Raw genomic sequence first — 22,465 nt, 5'->3', positions numbered from 1 at the left:
TATAGTCCTTAACAGATGTGACATTAAAAATAATGCAACAGGTCTCAGGATGTTATCAGCATATTATCAATACAAAGGATAATTAAAGGTGACCTGATATTACAAATAATGGCTTCTCAAACAGAAACAGGAAGTATTATGACATTTTGTTAATTCACAATGACACGGATGAGTAGTACAAGCTAGAACCTGTCCACATGCAAATTCTCAGTTCATAAATGCCAAGCAAAAACTATGTCATCACTAAATCTAAACTGAAGTCCTATCTGATTTGCAAGCCTGGTGGCTGACTTACCACAGTAAGCACTGCTGTTGATACCCAAAAGTTAAAGGTAGAGATTGCAACAGCTGCTAAGAACCTCTGGCGGCATTCTTGCAATGGTTCTTCATTCATTCTTTTTTGATACACAGTATACAGTCAAAAGTCGTTAATTCGGACACCCATAATCCGGATCTCAAAGCTACAAATTTTTGCGCATGCGCGTAAGAACTTTACGGCTGCGAATATGCGTGTGCACATGCGTAAAATACGTTTACGCATGCGCGTTTAATGTATAATGGACGGTATAAGCTAAGCTAAAATTATCTAATTCAGTTAATGTAGAAGATTGCGTTGTTCCTTAATCTTCGAATTAGATCCGGCTTATTTTTTTTTTTTTTTTGCAGACTGTTAGAGCAATTTTATAAAAGTAAGCTTGAACTTTCGATTATGTCAAATAGAATTTCCGATATATATTTACTAATATGTAAAGGATCTACAAAGGGAAAGTATGTTTCGAAGTCCATTAAACAAAAAGTTGAATTGCTGCAAAAAATGGATAAAGGCATATCTTTTGTTATCTAACCATTCCGAAATCTGTTCATTAATTTCACGCTGCTCTGCGGCGGGGAGGGGAGAACATCGCGGCGCGCAATGAATTGGAAGTTGATCTGTCAGTATTATCCTTATCTTCAGGGCAGATGTTTTAATTTTATTTGGCTTATAATTCCTTACTAAATGTAGTATTTCATCTCAATGTACTCTGTCTTTGATATGATTTAAATCAAATTAAATAATTCGCTTCCGATAGCGAAGAAAGTGATACGGAGGTTATTGAAAACGAAAAAATTTCGATTGACAAATTAGTCGGTATTCTCGACACAGCAATTATAAGACTTGAACAGCGGAACTTTGTAACTGAACAACAAATTATGTCTGTTTATAGAATTATAGAGAAAGTATTATCACATAAAAAACGAAGCAACTTAAACAACTTACATTGAATAAAATGTTTAATAAATAAACAAATAAATATTAAGCTTTTTAATTTTTGTCAATTTCGATACCCTTTAGATCATAATTGTTCTTTATTTCATAAATTATGTTTTCATATTTTTAATTTTATAATTTCTGCATGCCATCTTACCAGATTTAAACAGATGATCTATAATCCGGAATCGCCGAAGTCCCGACGCGTCCGGATTAATGACTTTTGACTGTATTTTCTTTTCTTTAATTCAATGTTCGTATTTTAATTTAAGTTTTTTTATGGTTTTCAACAAAAATATAATTAAATTTATCTACTAAACTTATGGGCCATTATCTTATATGTATTTTGAGGAATATTCATAAAGATTTTATGCCTGTTGACGAGAGTGCAAAAGACAATTTCTACTGTGTTATTCTGCAAAGAAAAGTTCTACTCTGACACTTAAGAAAGCACACATGGAAGAAATATCTGGTTAAGAGACATCCATGGTGTTGTTTCTTATTCCCCTTACATACAACATTTTATTATTTTCATAACTTTCTGAAAAAAAGTTCTATATCTCCCGTTCTGCTTGGCCGATTGACGAAATTCAACTACAGTTTTCCACGTATTGAGAGCATGACTTTGGATATAAACAGTCAAAAGACTTTAATCCGGACTCGTCGGGACTTCGGCGATTCCGGATTATCAGTTTTTCCGGATTATAGATCATCAATTTAAATCTGGTAAGATGGCATGCAGAAATTAGAAAATTAAAAATATGAAACCGTAATTTATGAAATAAAGAGAAATTAGCAATTATGATCTAAAGAGTATCAAAATTTACAGAAAAAAAAAAAGGCTTTATTAAACATTTCTTTCAACACGCGCATGCGCATAGCATACATTACGCATAGTCGAAATTAGAAAATTGCAACCAGAAAACTATTTGATGTGTATTCGTGATATTTATAATGACGAGAAATTTGATTTAAATCATATCAAAGATGGAGTACAACGAGATGAAATACTACATTTAGTAAGGAATTAGAAGCCGAATAAAATAAAAACATCTGCCCTGAAGATAAGGATAGTGCTGACCGATCAACTTCCAGTTCATTGAGCGTTCATTGTTATTTTGTTTTTGGCGACTGTTGGCTGAAGGGAAAAGAGTTTATCATTTGTCTTCTCGGTTTCATTCCAGCTGCACGCATCTTTTCTTAAGCCTTATATTATTACTATTAGCTATTTTTATTCTCATTGTTATATCTTTTGTACTGGTATTTGTTCAAATTTGCTTCTATTTAGCTTGATTTTTGTAGTGCTTTGTTAATCGCCAATTTTTTAAAATGTCCTTCCAGTTTAAGAAAAGTCAACCTTTAAAGTCTCTATGTCAAATCGTATACAATGTCGCAGAATTTTGCACTTCTGAAGCTTCGGCAAACACTTTAGTAGTTCCTCTTCCTCAAGTTTTGAAGAGAACATCGTAAACTACTGGAGTATCGGGGTATACAATTAAAAAAATTAAGTGCGAAGTATCAACAATGGGTGAAAATAAACTTCTAAATACACCTGGAAAGAAACAAAAAAACTCTGCTAATCATAAGTGCGAAATTGACAATTTTGACAAATGCGTTATACGGCAGACAATACAAGACTTTTACATCAAAGAAAAGAAAGTGCCATCTGTGTAGAAATTACTGCCTGTCTTGAGGCAAAAAACAGACTTCCCGTGGCAAAAAGACTCTTTGTGCAAAGTTTTGCGTTCAATGAATTTTCACTGGAAGAAATGCGTTAATAAAAGAAAAATTCTTATGAAAAGACCTCACATTGTATTTTGGAGGAACAATTATTTACACGAAATGAGGAAACTCAGGACAAGTGAACACCATATCGTTTACACCGATGAAACATGGATTGACAGCAATTTAACTTTGAAGAAATGTCGGCAGCATGATATGGTTTTGGGCGCACAGATAAATGTCAGTTTAAAAAATAGACTGATTGTTGTCCATGCTGCCTCTTCCGCAGGATTTATTACAGGTACCCAACTTGTATATAAAGCATCAGCTCAAAGTGGGGACTACTAACAAAGTGGGGCAAATGAACTATGGAAATTTTGAAAAATAGGTGTTGAAAAGCTTCTTCCAAATTTACGATCCCAAAGTGTGGTATGCATGGATAATGCCCCGTATCACACAAAAATTGAAGATCTGACACCCACGAAATATGCTACAAAGGAAACAATGGTAAATTGGCTGATGAAAAAGACAATATGCTGCGATCCCAAAATGCGAAAAGTGGAGCTGTTTAACTTAATGGAATGCAATCGTCCTAAAAAAGTAATCTATAAAATTGACAACATCATAAAAGAAAATGGGCATCATGTTGTGCGTCTCCCTCCTTACCACTGTGATCTAAACGCAATTGAATATGTTTGGTCATCAATTAAAAGACTGATCAGGGAAAGAAATGTGACTCGGGACTTAAGCTTGGAAAATTTGAAAAATTTAACACAAAAAGCTTTGGATGAAGTCACTTCTCAAGAATGGCAGCCGCACTGCAACCACATAGAAAAACTTGAAAATTCTTATTGGGACAAAGGTGAACGTCTAGAAGAGATAGTGGATGAATTAATAATTCAAACTGCCAGCAGTGATTCTGAATCAGAAGAAACGGAACCTTGCGACAGTGATTCAGACGACTTTTCAGATGTTATACCTCTATAAAAGTCCTCCACGAAGGCATCCTTCTTCTTCATCTGATAGCTCTCTCAAGTTATGAGAATATTTCTAGGTACGGTATTTTCTTTGCCACTATGTAAATGAAAGACTACCAAAAGTGGGCAAGAATGAGCCTTCGGCAGAGGCGAAACCTACCTTGTCGATAACCAAGAACACTGCACAGTTGCTTCATTTCCCATTACTGTGTTCTTTGGGACACACAAGCTATGGTATAATTTGCTTAAAAAATAATTTTTAATCTTTAATGAAAATTAAATAAATTTTGTTTTATTTTGAAAAGATTAATACAAAATTATGTTAATGCAACAAAGCTCACTGCAGCTATAAAAGCCAAATTTTGTATAATTTTAAATATAAAATCGGTAATGAATAATTTTATAGACCTTAATTTTGTTCTGATTTTAACATTTTATTATGTTACTAGCTATTAGTGTCTATAAAAAACAGCATAATACATAAATGGGCACTGGTAATTAAGAGGAAAGTCACTAAATACTAGTAGTTCGGTCCGAGGTTTGAATCCCGTGAACGGGCTGGCTGCATGGGCATTTTCCCCATGTGTAACGTGTATACGAGCCAGTTTCCCTTAGCAAGCCCTCCATGAAGGCATCCCTCCTCTTAGCGTTTAACCCTGGAGCCTTTCCGTAATCATATAAGCCAATCCAAACCACTGGTAATTAAGGAAAAAGCAGTTTTGATTTTAATTCGCCGTCGCTTCCTTTCACCATTAAATTGACCAGCTTTTGGTTTAGTTGGAAGGTATGGGAAAAGAAGAAATGTTCGCAAAAAGTATTTATTGAGAGCATGGGTATGTAAATAAACGCTTTTACTTTCAGATGATTCCATATACATTTAATGATGAAATTTTTAGTTATTATTTAACCACAAGCAATAAATTAACAGAAAATTTTGAAATAAAAACATAGCAGAACGTCATTTAAAGACTGAAGAAATTGGTTTGAATGTTTACAGTAGATTAGCTAGAGGGGACAACTATAAAAATTTAATTTATTTTACATTTATGAAGTGCATCTCAACTATATTACAGAGAATTGGGCAATGAAGTAGATTTTTAAGACATCATCTATGATTTTGCAAGCAAACAAATAATAATATAAAAAAAAAAAAAAAAAAAAAAAAAAAAAAAAAAAAAAGAGCAAAATAATAGCATTATTTTTTTTTAATGTAAAAATTAAAATTTTTCTTCAAAAATAAGCACGGATTTTTAAATATATTTCCCTACAGGTTATTTTGATATATTTTTACTCATTGTACATCTAGAGGGATGGCAAATTCAGCGACTTGTACCTCACACCGCAAAATCAAAGACCGTTTCTTGACTGCAAAAGCTTTATCTGTGCCATCGAATTTTCATTTTCGGAAATTGGATGTCTGGGTTGACGCAAAGGTTCAACGAGCATTTTACTTCAAACTGAAACAAAATGTGAATATCGCCAAATCATCTTTAAATGCACCAAGGTGGCAACTGAGGAGTAAATCCTCAAGACACCCCTATGAAAAATGGGTCAGGGCTCGTTTCTACGGCAACAGACAGCTGCAGACAAACTGGCAAGACCTTACCACAGACAGACAGTACTGATTGTGCTCTGTCACATACAGAAGAGCTGTAGGAATACTTTTGAGGAAAGTTCCAGAACTGTAAAGTTTTCCTTTTGGAAAAATTAATTTTATCAAGCCATCGTCCATTCTGTGTGCATTCAATCCATTATGGTCCCACATATACACTACAATATGATATGACGTTTCAATGGCTTTAAATTTATACAGCCTTTTAGTGAAAAAACACTCACCCTTTGCAATGTCATTTCTTGCTTTTTCATTGGTATAGGTCCATTTTTTGGAATATTTGACATATTGCACTGTGTGAAAACCTCAGCAAAATATAATTTAAACGTCTTAATTTTTTTTTTTTTTTTTTTTTTTTTTTTTTAACATACAGTTTCTTTGATATGTTTTTCTGCTAACTAATGTTCTTTCTTTAATTTATTTCTTTCAGAAACATTTGTTTTTGAAGTTGACACAAGACTGTTCAGTGTTTTTGGCAGTTATATTTGCATAAATTTTATATTCTTATTAAATTCTTTTAAAAGTTTAGGTCAAAGTCAATTAATTATATCTTTCAGGGAAACTTCTTTTCATTTTCTAGACATTTTAATTGCAAATTAAGGTTAAAGTAAACATGGAGAACAATAATTGAGCTAAAATTTGCTTATAAAATGATAGAGGAATAAAGCATCACCCAAACTTTTTCAGTCAAAAAAATTTAGCTTTTATCCTCTCCCACCTAGTGTCTAATATTAATATTGGGTGCAAATACTCTAAATTGCATAATTTTGAAGAGAAGTAAATGTCATATTAAAGAGCATACTGTTTAAGTTATCTGAAATAATATGAGGAAAAATTAGTATTTAAAGCATTATTTGTATGAGGGTTATATAAAATTTAGACTTCATACATTTTTACTAAAACATGAGACATGATCAAGTTTTTGCATTTCCTGGACTGCAACAAATGCATAAACTTGATTTATATTGTTGAATACTTAATTATGATTGATATGAAGTAGCAATATGTCCACAAAGAAGGAGAATCTTTTTTAAATTTTTGAAATTATATTATAACAAGAATTTTAATAAATTCTAATGCAACAGAAATAACGGTAATGTGAAAATAAAACAAAATAATCATCAGTAGTTATTATATTACTAATGAGTAGAATTCAGCTCTTAACAAATTATAATTTGACTTTTAAAAATGTGTTTATTCTAAATTCGATGTTTACATAAAAATATATTTTCCTGTGATAAAAAGGAGTTTTTGATGATGGTTATGGACCCTTTCATATGTAAACAATAGCTTTTAAAAAAATTATGATGTAGAAAAAGCCAAGAAATGTCTTTGGGTATAAAATATCATCAAAATCATTTTTACTTCTTACCTTTTGCTTCACACAGAAAACAAGAAAAAAAATCTTATATTCTAGTACATTTTGCTGCTTTTAAACATGTCTATAGTAACAGCATTAACATTAATAAACAGTTTTAAACATTTCTGCAGAAGATATCACATTTTATTTATATTTTTGATGTACTGTTTGACAAATTCAGAAGTATTGAATGTGTATATGATGAAGAAAGTGCACAATTTTGAAACAGTAATCAGCAAAATGAAAATAAAAAACCTTCCATGAATAATCCTCAGTAAAAGTTTATTTGGAAATTTAAAGTTCAAAGTAATTGTTGCAATTCACTGGAGTTAAGAACGAAGTGCATAAACCAAATTTGGCCATATTACCCCTAATAACTAATATGCCAAATATCAAAATGCACCAATATATAAATTTACATATATCTTGAGAAATTTTGAATAAAAATTCTACTTTTTTGCAAGTATGTCTAGAATATCATCTACAGTGATGATAAAAATTTATGTTATAATCCAAAATAATTTTTGAAAAATTTATAAAAATTATTCAAAAATTAAAATTTAAAAAATTAATCATAAAAAAATGTGTGAATTCTGTTTGGATTGAATCTAAATTTCAAATTACGAAAGAAGGAATCAAGTGCATTTAATTAAAAAAAGAGATATTAATAAACATATACCAAATTAAATTAACACTGAGGAGTTAAAATTCCCAGACAAATTTTTTAAGAACTACTCAGGTGATTTTTACAAAACTTGGCAATTTGCCATAATTGAGGCATAGGATCAAAATATGGAAAAAACATCAGTATTTCACAAGAGAAAAGCTCGATTTTGTATCAAAATACCTATGTTAGAACAATGTAATATATAAATCTAATATACATTCTAAGTCGTGCTTTCGAATCGTCTTACACTCTTTGGGTATAGTTCGTATGCTGGATGTCACATAAAATGATTCACAGTCTCCTGCTATTGTGTTATTTTTAGCCTGCTTTATGAAAGAAGCTGCGGTCAACATGCACAATGCGCATACATGGTTGTCCAAAAATCACCACTGCACTGTCTCATCGAAAGTGCAACCCAATTTTTGGTATTAATATCTGGGCAGTGTTTCTTGGAGATCATCTGTTAGGACCATATCTTCTGGCTGAGCACCTCAAATGGTGCAAATTCCATTGTTTTCCTACAGCACATCCTCCCGGATTTGATGCAGGGAATACCGGCAACTGCCCCAAAGCATATGGCTCATGCATGATAGTGCATCAGCACATTTTGCGATTGTGGTGCATAACCAGGATTCATACACATTTCTGCACAAGGACCTATCAGCAAACGAGTGAATAAACTAAAGCTACAACAGAACTTCACTTTTTAAATATCACTTTTGTAATTTGTAAGAATAAAATAAATTTGCAACTAGGATGCATTACTATTAAAGCTAATCTAATATTTAATTATAAAACAAATTCAAGAATAAAACCAACAATCAATTTTTTCAAGTAATTAGCATTAAATTGCAAAATTTTTTTAAATATTTATATTTTACACTTATAACAGTCACATATATTTTAAAGAAAGCTTAATAACTTTTTACTTAATTTCACTAACTTAGCTTTATACTGATTATTTCCTTTAAGCTTCATTTCATCGTGTATTCACTCCAAATGTTTATGCAGATTTTATGTCTAGTATAAGTTAAATTGAGAAGTAAAATAATAATCAGCATGACCCATAACAGAAGCTTGGTTGTTGCCGCCAGCTGCTAGCTCAGAGACAAAGAGCCACTGATCAGAACAGACATAAATATCTAACATTGATATGATTGGTTAGTGCTGAAAGTTAGTTGCACTTTGATCCAGTTAGTTTCATAGCTCCTTGCTGAAGTTGTAGCCCAGTTAATATACAGTATTTAATATGAAGTTCCAATAAGCCGTTGAAACACCAAGGGTGATAGGTTGTTTTGTATTACAGTCTATTGAAAAAAAAAAAAAAAAAAAAACAAAGCACCATGAAGGAAGTGGTTGTTTTTGATGAAATATAGTATAGATCATACACAGATAATAAAATGATTAAAAAAATCAAGGTCATAGTACCTGTTCACGGCTCACAATAACCCACTGAGTGTTAAAATTAGTAGTTGGTCAAACCGCCCCTGGCAGCAATGCATGCTTGAATTCGTCGAGGGAAGGAGTGGTAGAGGTTTCTAATGTCGTCCTGTGACACATTCTGACAGGCATTGATCAGTTGCCGCTCCAGATCTGTGATATTTTGTGATGCCCGAATCTGGTGGCCTACCTTGCCCCAGACATGCTCAATTGGTGAAAGATCTGGTGACCTTGCAGGCCAAAGAAGAGTATCAACCGCACGGAGACAGTCCAGAGATATGCGAGCGGTATGTGGCCTGGCATTATCTTGTTGAAAAATCACCCCAGGATGACGTGCCATGAAGGGTAATGCAACTGGCTGCAGAATGGTATCAACATATCATTGAGCAGATGTACAGAGAATGTTGAAGATGTACAGAGAATGAATAAAGATGACCTGCTCTCATAAGAAATAGCATACCACACCATCACACCAGGGGTTATGGTTATATGCCTTTGTAAAACAAAGGCTGATTGGGACCACTGGCCTCATCCTCTCCAGACATGAACACAGTGGTCATCTGCTTCAATAGTCAAGCGGGATTCATCACTGAATGAAATACAATGCCAGTCTGATGGCAGCCATGATGATCGGCTGTGACACCACTCCAAACGATTCCACCGATGTTGGGGGGTCAAAGGCAAATATCTTAAAGGCAACATCACCACTGTGAGTGTAATGCCGCCGCCTCAGACAAGCACCATGAGATGGTGAACAGTAACACGGGAGGTATAGACATGGCTGTAGTGCGTTGAATAGTCGGCAATGATACCGTTGGGCGGTTCGAGCCTGGTAAACAATCATCCTATCTTGCCTTGCATTTGTGCTCCTTAGCCTTCCGGTGCCTTCATTTCGTCAGCAATTTCCTTGTAGCAACCATTACGGCCAACATCTTTGCACAGCAGTGTGTGTACGCTGCATGTGACGGCTTATTTCTCGGTATGACCACCCAGTTTCACAGAGCCCTACAATGTAACCATGTTCGAAGTCGTTTAGTTGTCTGTATTGTCTTTGATATCGCTGTAATGGCATCTTTAATTGCTTCTTAATAGAATTACAATGGCAGCAACAAAAAAGATAAATTTTCCACCTGTGTTAGTGGTTTTATACTTTGCGAATTGCGCACTAGAAATGTGCGCTATGATCACAATTCCCGTTCATTTGTCTTGAAACTTTGATCATTTGCATGTTCGATCAAGATGTTTTTGCATACCAAATTTCATCACGATCGCAAAAGTCTTTCTTGGTGCTTCAATTTTTTTTTTGCAAAAGAGTGTATTTTAAGTCTCACTAGATGTAAGGAATACAGTTTAATGTTAATTTTTTACATTTTTGTGTTGTATCTTACATCCACAATAAAGATTAAGGAAAGACAATAACTCACCTTAGCATGCAGAAATAACTTTTAAGGGTAAATAGTGAGTTAGAAATGACTAAATTATGTAGCTGATATCCTTAATTATAATAGACTTACATGGTAACAATTATTTTCTTTTTTTTTAATCTCTAAAAAATATCCATTGAAAGAGCACTAAGAACATTTTACAGCAGCTATAACTTATAATACTGATTCTAAAATGATATTCATATAATTATACATTAAAAGCTACTAAACATTTATGTTTTATCGCAACAACAAAATATTTATGGGTCTTTTTAATTTGAAAATCTTTCAGATATTTTAGCTAATTTACATCAACTTCCTTCTCTTGAGTATATTTTCTAAGTTTGTTTCAATAAACAAATCAATATTCCCACTTGTTCTACTTCCTCTCTGATTTTGTAAATGTGTCAACAATGTACCTTTGAAGAATAATTTTCTCTCTCATAAAAAATTAATTTCTTCAATGAGTTTCCTCTTCAATTTAGAATTTTCAGATTTAATTCAAGACTTCTGTTATTCTAAAGAACTTATGTATTATATTAGAATGTATAGAAGAAACTGCTAAGTTTGTTTCTTTAATAATATGAGTTATTGAGAATAAATATACAATGATATAAGGTCAGGCCGACGCTAAAACCAATGTGACAGAATTGTTAAAATTTAGTGAAGCACCGAGCAACAAAATCTAGGGATGGCAAAAAATTTTAGAATTTAGAGCAGGCACCGAGATACGTATGATGCACTCAGGCATACAAGATGAAATTTTTAATAAATTGTTGGTTTTAATTTCTCTGCTTGTTTCTAGTGGAAAGCTAAGAAAATAAATGGAAGATAAATATGCTAACAGAAAGACTTCTGGGATGAAAAGCAGAAGATTCAGTTGCTATTAAGGATTGCTCCGAAAAAGAATATCTCATTACACTTATTGTGGGATATACAGTTAATTACACAGCATACAGAATTATATTCTTCTATGCAGTTCCCCAGTGAAAATATAGAACTGTACCTTTCTAATTCTATTTGAAGTTAAAAAAAAAAAAAAAAAAGTTATAATTTTTTTTAAATATCATAAATAATTCACAATAAATATAATATTTAAACACAAGTGCACAAAATAAAATATGCTTACATTTTTCTTGCTTACTAAATCTGGAAGGATATTTCCATGATTATCAGCTGCTTCTAAAAACAGAAATAATAAGTGACACTCCATAGATTATTTTAACATCTTGATAATGAAAAGATAACTCATGGAAATAATACAAAAAAATATTTACAAAAAATTGCAGTAAACAAATGAATTTAGTAAAAGAAAATAAGTATTTGCAGTTTAAAAATGGTGTAATTTTTTTAAACTAACACAAAGAAAATCCCTTCTTTATTTCTACAGCTTTTTAATCCATTCATGGTTTGGTTTGGTTGATTATACCAAACCATGCAGGGACTATTTGCCTGAAGGGAAGGTTGCCTTCCCAGAAGACTACAGGAAAATAAATCGTATCTATAGTGCACAGAGAGGAAAACTATGAAAACCCTAATGAAACCAGCCCGTTCATCAGGATTTGAATATGGATCGAACTGCACAATATATGGTGACTTTATTGCTCTCACTAGTGAGATCCACTCTTACTTTTTTTATCTACTCTTACTTTTTGAAAACTCAAGCAACAATTTGTACACAGGGTTCATAGCCACATTTTAGTTAAAAAAATAAGCACCTATAAGCACTTTTCAAGCAAATTTTAAGAAAAAAAAAATAAGCACCTGTCTAATTACATTATACACAACTGCATAACCTTAAAAATTAGACTCGTAATTTAAAATATATGAAATGCAGTATTTATTAAGAGAGAATAAGCATTACCTCAACCATGGAAAATAATTATTTTTTTTATTTTAAACAACAGTTTAATTTACAGAACTAGTTTAAAATGAGAGGAAAAAAAACTGTGCAGAACTAAACTATATTACAAGATTTAATGATGAAATTTCAGTTCAAAATAGAGGAAATAAATAATAATAAGGCATATTTATTCTATCTGCTTGCAACTTAATAATAAATACAATTTATTTTTCCACTCATATTGAAATTTAACTAATTTAAATCTAAATTCTGAACATTTTCTAAATTTTCATCGTATATCAGTTTTCCCTTAACCGATATTGCAAGCAAAGTAATTTAAGTAAAAAGGAGGAACATTTCTGAAATCAGAAGACAGAAATTTGCTTCATGCAGTCATCCTTTAACAGCAAAAGCTTAACTACCTGCATACTTGAAAATTGGCAAATATTCGGACAGTCGGGCATAACTTGAATAAGAGGAGCGGAGGGGGGATAGACTGTAGCCATTCTTTAGATTTTTCTGCTAAATAAATGCTTTTGACATTTCGATATGTGCATCATATAAAAACAAGCCAACGGAACAGAAAAATATTCTGCTTTGCAAGCACAGTAAAACTCTTTTAAGTGTTCATAAACAAATCTCGGAGCGAACATCAAAATTAATTATCTCTGCAAAATATCGCAAACGTTATTGTGCAATACGTGCACCGTAATTCTTCCCTAGATGATATTACGCAATCGGATTCAACAGCTGCCGGTATTGGGAGAATAAAGAACTAAATAAAGGAAAAAAAAAGAGACTTACCAATCTGGGGTGTTTTTTCATTCTAATTTTCAACAGACTGCATTAAATTTCTGGAATACAATCATTCTTCGCTTGAGTTGGCATAATTTTAGTCCTATTCAATCCAGATTGGAAAGTGACAGACAAAAAAAAAAAAAAAAAGAAAGAAAAAGAAAAAGGTCCGTTGCTTGTTTTGCAGCGAACTGTAACAGTTTCAATATTCGAGATTTTGCAGAGAAAGGAGAGAACTTCCCAATCTTCGTACTGTATTGTATAATGTACTGGCCAAAAAAATGAAATTATTTTGACTATTCGATTACTTTCCCTTTATTTAAGCCATTCTGAATATTATTCCTTAGAAAGCTAATCTGTGTTAAAACACAAAATTTTTGGAAGTTTACTATACTTCAGCATTTACTTCAACTATGTTATTATAAACATTCATACATATGCTCATAATATAAGCATAATGATCATAATAAACACGGATATGAACTGACCAAGTGGAACGAGAATGCAAATTATTAAGATCTTGATAGAAATTCAAACGTGTGTAGTATTTGGGTGGGAGGAAAAGAATGCCGAATGTACCGGAATTTTCTACTGCTTTCCCAATTCTTTGACCAACAGATCGATGGTCACCTGTCTGTACTCTCTGCGCACACCAAAGGTTATGTTTATGCAGAGAAAGGGGGAAAAGCTATTTCCGGGAGTATGATTCACCATCTGACATTCCATATTAGGAAGAAAAGTTGTTTATTTAGTTTCGGCTTTGGTACGGGGAAAAATTGCGCATTCATTAAAAAAAAAAGCACTAAAAGCAAAAAAAAAAGCACTAAAAACAAAAAATAAGGGCTTTAAAGAAAAAGTAAGCACCTATAAGGGCCTTTATATTTTATTTTCAAATATAAGGACTTATAAGCACTTATAAGGACCGCTACGAACCCTGTGTACATTATAATGAGTGTAATAAATTTGAATATGAACTAAATTGTATCTGTAGTGCACACAGAGGAAAACTATGAAAACCCAAATGAAACCAGACCATTCACCAGGATTTCAATCTGGATTGAACTATACAGTATTCGGTGACTTTATTGCTTGCACTAGTGAGATCCACTCTTACTTTTTTAAAACTCGAGCACAATTTGTATGAGTGTATTATAATATATGTTATGAAAATTGCTTGAAAAATTAAAACTTTTAGACTGAAAACTGATTAATCACATAATATAAATTTTCACAAAATCATTCTTACAAAAACATATATTTAAATATACATTACAAACTTGATAAACACCTACTGAAAGTAATTCCTTTTTTCCCCTTTTACATATTGATTTTTATGAGCATTTATTAAATTCTTTAAAAACCTAAAATGTCACACTTTTCATAAAAGACATACATTTAGAACAATATTAAAATTAGGGAAAGACAAATCTGGGAATAACATAACCTATTCTTATTTACAAATGATTTTTATTTATATTGATTCACAAAATCAGAAGCATATAATTAAAAACATTATATTGTATTTCTTGACTGAAAATGCCGCTGTAAACTGTTAACTGCAAATAAAGCTATACTCAGGCTCTACTCACATGATCGAGACTGCTTCACTGCACTTGATTAATCCTCTCATTTGATAGTTGTTATGTGGCAGTAAACAAAAGCACTTTCTACATCAAATATAAAATTAATAGTGATGAAAGCAAATAAAAATAAACATGGTCAACTCCAGCAAAAGGAAATTTACTAGTGCAACTTCCCCCTTCAACCCCCCCCAGAAAGCCAAACTGGATATAATTTCTTCAATAAGAGAAGTGATGCTTACATAAATGTCTGTAAAGCTACAAATTTGCCTGTACCAGATAATATCACAGTCTGGAATAATATGGCAAAATATGAAAACTATGAAGCAAATGACTAAAGTCAATCCTACAAGAAAAGACTCCTTAACCCTTGGCAGCACGGTCTGCCTAGTCTGGGCACACATAAAAATTTCCTTCTGTATTCACAGAAAAATTGAATGAAAAAGGATTTATAGGTTAGTGTAGGTTACACTGAACCTTCTTTATTTATACTAGACGGCAGCACAACACAAACCAGGCCATATATTTTAGCCATGTTCATTTTTTAAAGACCCTCATTTTTCAAAGAAATCTTCCAGATTTTTTTTAGGATATAAAAGGAATCGTTTAAAAACAAATTTCTATGTTATTTTCTTGGCTGTACGCTAATCTCCTTATTCTATATTAGTTTTAAATTTTTACCTTGAAATTTTGCTTGACATCGAATGGCAAACATCAGGTGTGCCCAGAGTGGGATCACTAAGAAATTAAAACCAGATCAACAACTGTATTTTTGTTTCTCTGCAGTTCTCCAGTCAGCTTATTCACAATAGAAAGGTGGGTACACATCTGTGTTTCATTTCCTGTTTTCTTTTCTCTACCCCCCCTTTTTAGGGAAGGTTTGGTTATCAATGAAGAAATTGTTGGGGTGATTTTCTAAAGGTCAGGAGTAATTTTATCAGTTAGCTGTTGCGTTTTTCACTACAGCAGTTCTCTTTTTCTCTTTCGCTTTCGTTCAAAGAAGTTTTGTTAGCACTACATTTTGATAGTTTTGAGTTGTAGATGTTTATTTAATTTTATTTTACAATTTACAATTTTTAATTATAGATATAATATTGGTTTATTTTGAGGGGGGATTTTTAGATATTTTCCAAATGGATCGGAGAGGGTTGACCATTTCTGAAGCACTGAAAATTGACTTTAGATAGTGAACCTGATACAGATCCTGGTACATGTGCGAAACATGCAACGTTGGGTTGTGCTTTTTCAAAGGTGGTGTCACTTTCTTCGAAAAGTACCACCATGAAAAAAATACACAAAAGTGTATATATGAAATGTAAATAATGTAAATATCATATAACCAAGTTTTTTTTTTTCATTTATATGCATGTAATCATCATATCACCACCAAGAAGAGCTTTTTTAGAGGGGTATAGAGTAGCGGGCCTCCCTGTGTCCTACCCTGGATAATGTTAAATCTGCTACGATATTTAGAATTTAGTGTTTTTTAATCATAGGCAGAATCTCTTACTCTTTTATGCGCTTCCCAGCAATGCTCGTTTCAGCACTCTTTTCGAAGCTCTATTGATTGCCACACAGAATTAAAACAATAAGTGCTATCTTTACAAAATTTAACCTGTGTACTCCTCTAGGCCTGATCAGACTGCCCACCTTTTTTTTTCTTTTTTTGAAATTCCAACTTTGACAGGTAGCATGCCAGAAAGAGTTGGTTTCCAGAAGGAAGTTGGTTGAAAAAATAGAGAAGCCACAGAAGATAACATAACAGATTCTCATATATAAAAAAGAATAGTAATGAAGGCCATAGCTTTTGCTTCTTGAAGCAGTTCCTGAATATGCCATTCCTCTTACTAAGTTAGAATACAATGCCACTTGTTGTAGAGAGAAAGAAACTCCCAAGCGGCCACTGGTTTTGGCTAAGGCAACATGTAGTAGTACTGAATGTAGTAATTACTTTAATAAAGTTGTTAGTAAAAGCAAACAAAAATAAATGTGGTCATACGCAGCAAAAGGAAATTTACTGGCACAACTGACCCCGCTCCATGAAACCTTGAAAGACAAAATAGATATAATTCCTTCAATAGAAATAGTGAAGGATACATAAATAACTGTTAAGCTATAAATTTGTCTATACAGTCAAAAGTCTTTAATCCGAACTTCGGCGATTCCGGATTATCGATTTTTCGGGATTATAGATCATCAGTTTAAATCTGGTAAGATGGCAGGCAGAAATTATAAAATTAAAAATATGAAACCGTAATTTATGAAATAAAGAGCAATTATGATCTAAAGGGTATCAAAATTTACAAAAAAAAAAAAAAAAGCTTAATATTTATTTGTTTACTTTATTAAACATTTCTTTCAACGTGCGCATCCGTAAAGCATACAATACGCATAGTCAAAATTAGAAAATTGCAACCGGAAAACTATTTGATGTGTATTTGTGATATTTATAATGATGAGGAATTTAATTTAAATCATATCAAAGATGGAGTACATCGAGATGAAATACTACATTTAGTAAGGAATTATAAACCGAATAAAATAAAAACATCTGCCCTGGAGATAAGGATAGTGCTGACAGAACAACTTCCAGTTCATTGCGCGCCGCGACGTCCCACCCCCACCCCCGCAGAGCAGCGTGAAATTGATAAACAGATTTCGGAATGGTTAGAAAAACAAAGGATATGCCTTTATCCATTTTTTGCAGCAATTCCACTTTTTGTTTGATGGACATCGAAACATGCTTTCCCTTCGTAGATCCAGCATCGGAAATTCTATTTGACATAATCGAAAGTTCCAACTTACTTTTATAAAATTTCTCTAACAGTCTGCAAAAGATAATAAGCCAGTTCCAATTTGAAGATTAAGGAACAACGCAATCTGCAACATTAACTGAAATAGATAATTAGATAATTTTAGCTTAGCTTATACCATCCGTTATACATTAAACGCGCATGCATAAACGTATTATGCGCATGCGTAAAAGTATTACGCGCATGCGTCAATGCAAATTTGTGTTGACACATGCGCAGAAAGTTTGTAGCTTTGAGGTCTGGATTAATGACTTTTGACTGTACCAAATAATATCATAATCTGGAATAACATGGCAAAACAAAAAAGCTATGCAACAATTGACTCCTCTTTATGCAAGTTGTCTGAAAAAACAGAGATGCCTCAGAGGATAACATCATAGATTCTTTTATATAAAAGAGGACAGCGGCGAAGCCACAGCTTTTGCTTTTTGAAGCAGTTCCTGAATATGCCATTCCTCTTGTTAAGTTAGAATACAGTGCCACCTGCTGCGAAGAGAAAGAAACTCTCACTTGGACACTGGTTTCTACTAAGGCAATATCTTGTAGCGCTGATTATAATAATTACTGTATTCTTTTTTTATACATTCCTCTCATTTAGTCTAGAATTATAAAAATACAGTACACCTCTTAATACACACAAAAAAAGCTACAAAATGTCAAAATGAGATATGGGGAATTAAAACTATGTTTAATTTGAAGTAAAATTTTAATTCCAACATTCTTAAATGCTATTTTGCATGTTTTTCTTTTAGCACAATGACTGATGACTACCAACAGTCTTATTTCATTACTCTGATTGATTTTTGCAGATAATACAATAAAATTCTTAAATACAAGACACTCATTATTAGGTCATATATGTTTTTAATTGATTTTTATTTAGAAAACTTTTATCATAAGCAGCAACACTGAGTAGCAATTATGAAGAAAATTTACAGTAGTATCACAAAGTTTGAAACTGTGTTCGGACATATACACACACTACTGGAAAATAAAATTTCATTACCAAGAAGAAATCAGTTTATAGGAATAAAATTTAAGCAAAACATTAGGTAGTTTATTAATTTGATTAAAGTTTGAAGTTCACAGGTTAAAGTATCATGAGAAGAGCCATTTCAGATGTGAAATAGTGGTACACTAATAACTGCTGTAGTCTCCATGTTAATGAACGTAAGCATTCAAATGCACATTCACTATATCATACAGATGCTATATGTCCTTTTGTGAGATAGAATTCCATGTCTGTCATGAAATAAGTCAGTTAAATCAATAACAATCTGTGCTGGTTGTAGATGACACTAAATTTGTCGTCTAATCATGTGCTCGATGGGAGAAAGATCAACTGATTTCATAGGCCAATGCAGCATGAATCGCATATTGGACGACAGCAGGGTATAGGGACAAGTGTTACTCTATTGGTAAATGCCCACAGAAATACTGCTCAAGAATGGCAGCACAATGGGTGTAATTACCAGTCTGACAGATAAATTTGCTGTTCAGATGTGTGGAATAACAACAAGAGTACTCCTGTTGTCATAGCAAATTGCTTCTCAGACTATAACTCATGGTATAGGTCCAATGTGTGCAGGACAAAGTCCGAGATCTGAACGTCCAATATCGGGAATGATCTAAAATCTGGACCACAAAGCCACCAGCATTTTCTTTTTGTATGCTTTATGCATGCGCATTTGATTTTTTTCACCCATAATAAAACCTGTGCAGAGTTCCGATTATTAATTTCACTTTGGCACAACATAAAATATCTTCTTATTCAAGAAACATTCATTTTAGCATAAATTCATGTGATCAATAATTTGGCTCCATAGCTGCATATAACTTGTCATACAACTCTAATGTAACATTCTCTACATACAAACATTGTTGATTTTACGCTACTAATATTTTCCTGACGCCAACCTAATCAATCATTATTATATTTTTCTTTCTTCACCAAATATTTATCAACACATGATAACTTGAGTAATCACTCATGCAGAGTCATCTAAATATTTGTTTATTTTAGTAATTGAATAGCAAAAAGTATGGTAACCTTTTATGTTCATATTACACTTGGCGATGATTACAGATGTAAGATAAATGCGCTAAGAAACGCTGATGAGGAAAAATTTAACAAAAATTTCTTTCCACATGATAAACAGATTTTTTTAACGATACTCATATACCAAAATATTACATTTAGTGCTATTTGAATTAAGAATAACTAAATTATTTGTTATTCACATAAACCTAGAACCAGCGCCACAGCTCGTATGACTGATTTAGGTGGCAGAATTTAGGAAACACAATTTTTTTTACTTTAGAGAAGCACGAAGCAGCAAAATTAAGGGATGATAAAATTTTTAGAATTTAGGGACAGCACTGGGATTCAAAATTTAAGGACAGCAGAATTAGGTCTTGAACAGTGGAACTTTGTAACTGAACAAGAAATTATGTCTGTCTATAGAATTGAAGAGAAAGTATTAGCACAAAAATCGAAGCAACTTAAACAATTTGCATTCACAGAAATGTTTAATAAAGTAAACAAATAAATATTAAGCTTTTTTTATTTTGTTACCCTTTAGATCATAAATGCTTCATTATTTCATTAATCACAATTTCATATTTTTAATTTTATAATTTCTACATGCCATCTTACTATTTTTAAACTGATGATCTAATATCCGGAAAAATCCCAAATCCGAAATCACCAAAATCCCGATGGGTCCGGATCTTGGACTTTGTACTGTATATGCTGCAGACAGCTTGGTTCCAAGCACTTAACTGGCTTTCTTCTAACCAACACACAGCTATCGCTGGCATCAAGACAGAAAAGACTCCCATCTGAGAACACAACAGATCTTTATTTTACCCTCCAATGAGATTTAGCTAGATACCACAGAAGTTTCAGATAACAGTCAGTGGAGTCAGTAATGATTTGAAGTCTGTAATATGGTTGCTGATGAGCATCTGGCTCAGATCTGTATGTAGTGCAATTGATTTGTTACGGTTCGCTGTATCACTCTGGTACTAACAAAAGCTTGAATGTTTGCTGTAAATGCAGTATGATGCATCTCAGATAAGCAGTAAATACAGCAATCTTCTTGAGTGGTGGCAAGTGTGCAGCCGGACCCATCTTCTTGAGACAGTACCTTCCCATGACTAATAGGCATGCACGCGCGGTGTGACTTAACCTCCACCGTGCTGCCAATAGGCATACACAGTGGATACATACCAAGTCTTTCTGCAAAACTGCAAAAAGAAAAATTCACCTTTTCATAGCCCTATGACAGAGCCTCATTCAAATTCAGGCCATCTCTGTCTCCTTAAAAGCATTCTCGACTCAGATCTCACTTACAATGCCCAATTTGAAAGATAAATAAATAAAGAACACAAAGTTTACATGGCATGTTTAAAGCAAACATGATTTTCATGTTCATAGTGCCACTACTAGCAGCATAGTTGTTCATCTAGTAAAAAATTTGAATACATATCATCTGTCTGATGAGAGATATCTCACAACTTCCGTTTATGTAGCACAACTCCTTCTTGATACAGAAATTTCATTTTCCATCAGAGCAAAATAAACTGAAAAATTTCAAAGCAACTGTCCTTCCATGCCCATTTTAAATTCTTTAGAAGTAACAGAAATAAAAAAACAGGAATACTTGTTTCTCAACAAGGAAATCTTCATAATTAATATCCTTGTGATCATGATTTAGTTCCATCAAAAGTTTTGATGGAATAAGGAAGGTACAAAAGGAGCACAAAGCTGTTGGAAATCTCAATGGAATTTCTTTGAATACTCTGTTCACTATAGCTACTTAATGTCAGATGAACCAGTTTGTGAACTGTCAAGTTCTTGCCCCTCCCCCTTTAGTCTTAATTCACTGAGCTACATTAATTTCTTTTAACTATCGTCTACAAATGTGGCCCACAATTGTTGCAAAACATCAAATTTATGCTTCCAAAAACCAAAAACTAATTAACTATCCAAAAACTAATTAACTGTTTATAGATCTGTGATTAAATTGTTAATAAACACATAATTTCAATGGAAATTATAAATAGTTAAAAAGTTATAAAATCATATTTGTCTCACAAATGCTTTCAGAATGGTTGTAGCTATTTGTTTTGTGAATATATCAAGTACAAATAGGAAAAAACAATTTTTATTTCTTATTCAATCTACTGGCATTAAATCCTTTAAACATAATTATGTACAAACATAAACATTAAAGCCCAGGTTCAGTATAGTAAAGCAATTATAATTCCTAACGCTTGACTGTAATTAGGCAGATACAGAATATAAGCATTTAAGTCACAAATATTCATATTTAATATTTCATTATGTTCACACTAAATCAGATATGCCAGTCAGTGTAACAATACTTAATTCCTACAAAATATTTTAGATTATCCATAAAATATTTATAATATTGAGTTTACATCTAATTTTGAAGCCACACACATTTATAAATATCAGCATATTTAAAACTGATTTGCATATATCATCTCTACATGCGAAGATTAGTTGAAGCATACTTACATGGGAAGTACACCAACAGGCACGGTAGAGTTATGGTTAAAATTCTTGGTTTTAAGATTACAGTTCTTACTGAGAAAAAAGTTCTAATTTGTAGCAGACGAAGACTTTACATGCATTGTCACACAATTTCACAGTTGAAAACCAAGACTATGCCTTCTAAAACTAGAATTTATACTTATACATGTCCTTCTCCTTCATCAAACACCAAACAATAATCTTGAAAAACACTTTTGTAATCAACCATGATGTGATGATTTTTATGACAAAATCATCACATTTTTATGACACAATCATCATTTGAAGTCCGCATTCAAGCGACCGATCCTCATAGCACAAGCTTCTTTTTTATATAGTTACACTTCTGCAGCAGCAGAAGGTTTTCCAATATTCAAAGTTTTGAAGCTAATCTTGAAAGCATATGAACATTACACTAATTT

At 32.6% G+C, this 22,465-nt stretch overlaps 1 protein-coding gene across 3 annotated transcripts in view; it reads right to left on the bottom strand.

The window, feature by feature from the left end:
• LOC118201517 (uncharacterized) overlaps positions 1–22,465 on the bottom strand; it is an 82,316-nt gene that overhangs the window by 21,111 nt on the left and 38,740 nt on the right. For all 3 annotated transcript variants that reach the window (XM_085827431.1, XM_085827435.1, XM_085827439.1), the window contains one exon: positions 11,581–11,633. In XM_085827431.1, coding sequence (XP_085683557.1) covers positions 11,581–11,633 — 53 coding nt within the window. The remainder of the gene's footprint in view (positions 1–11,580; positions 11,634–22,465) is intronic.

The sequence above is a fragment of the Stegodyphus dumicola genome, chromosome 1 (genome assembly GCF_044657685.1).
Source record: "Stegodyphus dumicola isolate Sdum_Otavi_A_Nest chromosome 1, ASM4465768v1".
NCBI classification, from domain to species: domain Eukaryota; kingdom Metazoa; phylum Arthropoda; class Arachnida; order Araneae; family Eresidae; genus Stegodyphus; species Stegodyphus dumicola.
The sequence above is the reverse complement of the archived record's forward strand: the minus strand, read 5'-3'. Positions and strand labels throughout refer to the sequence as shown.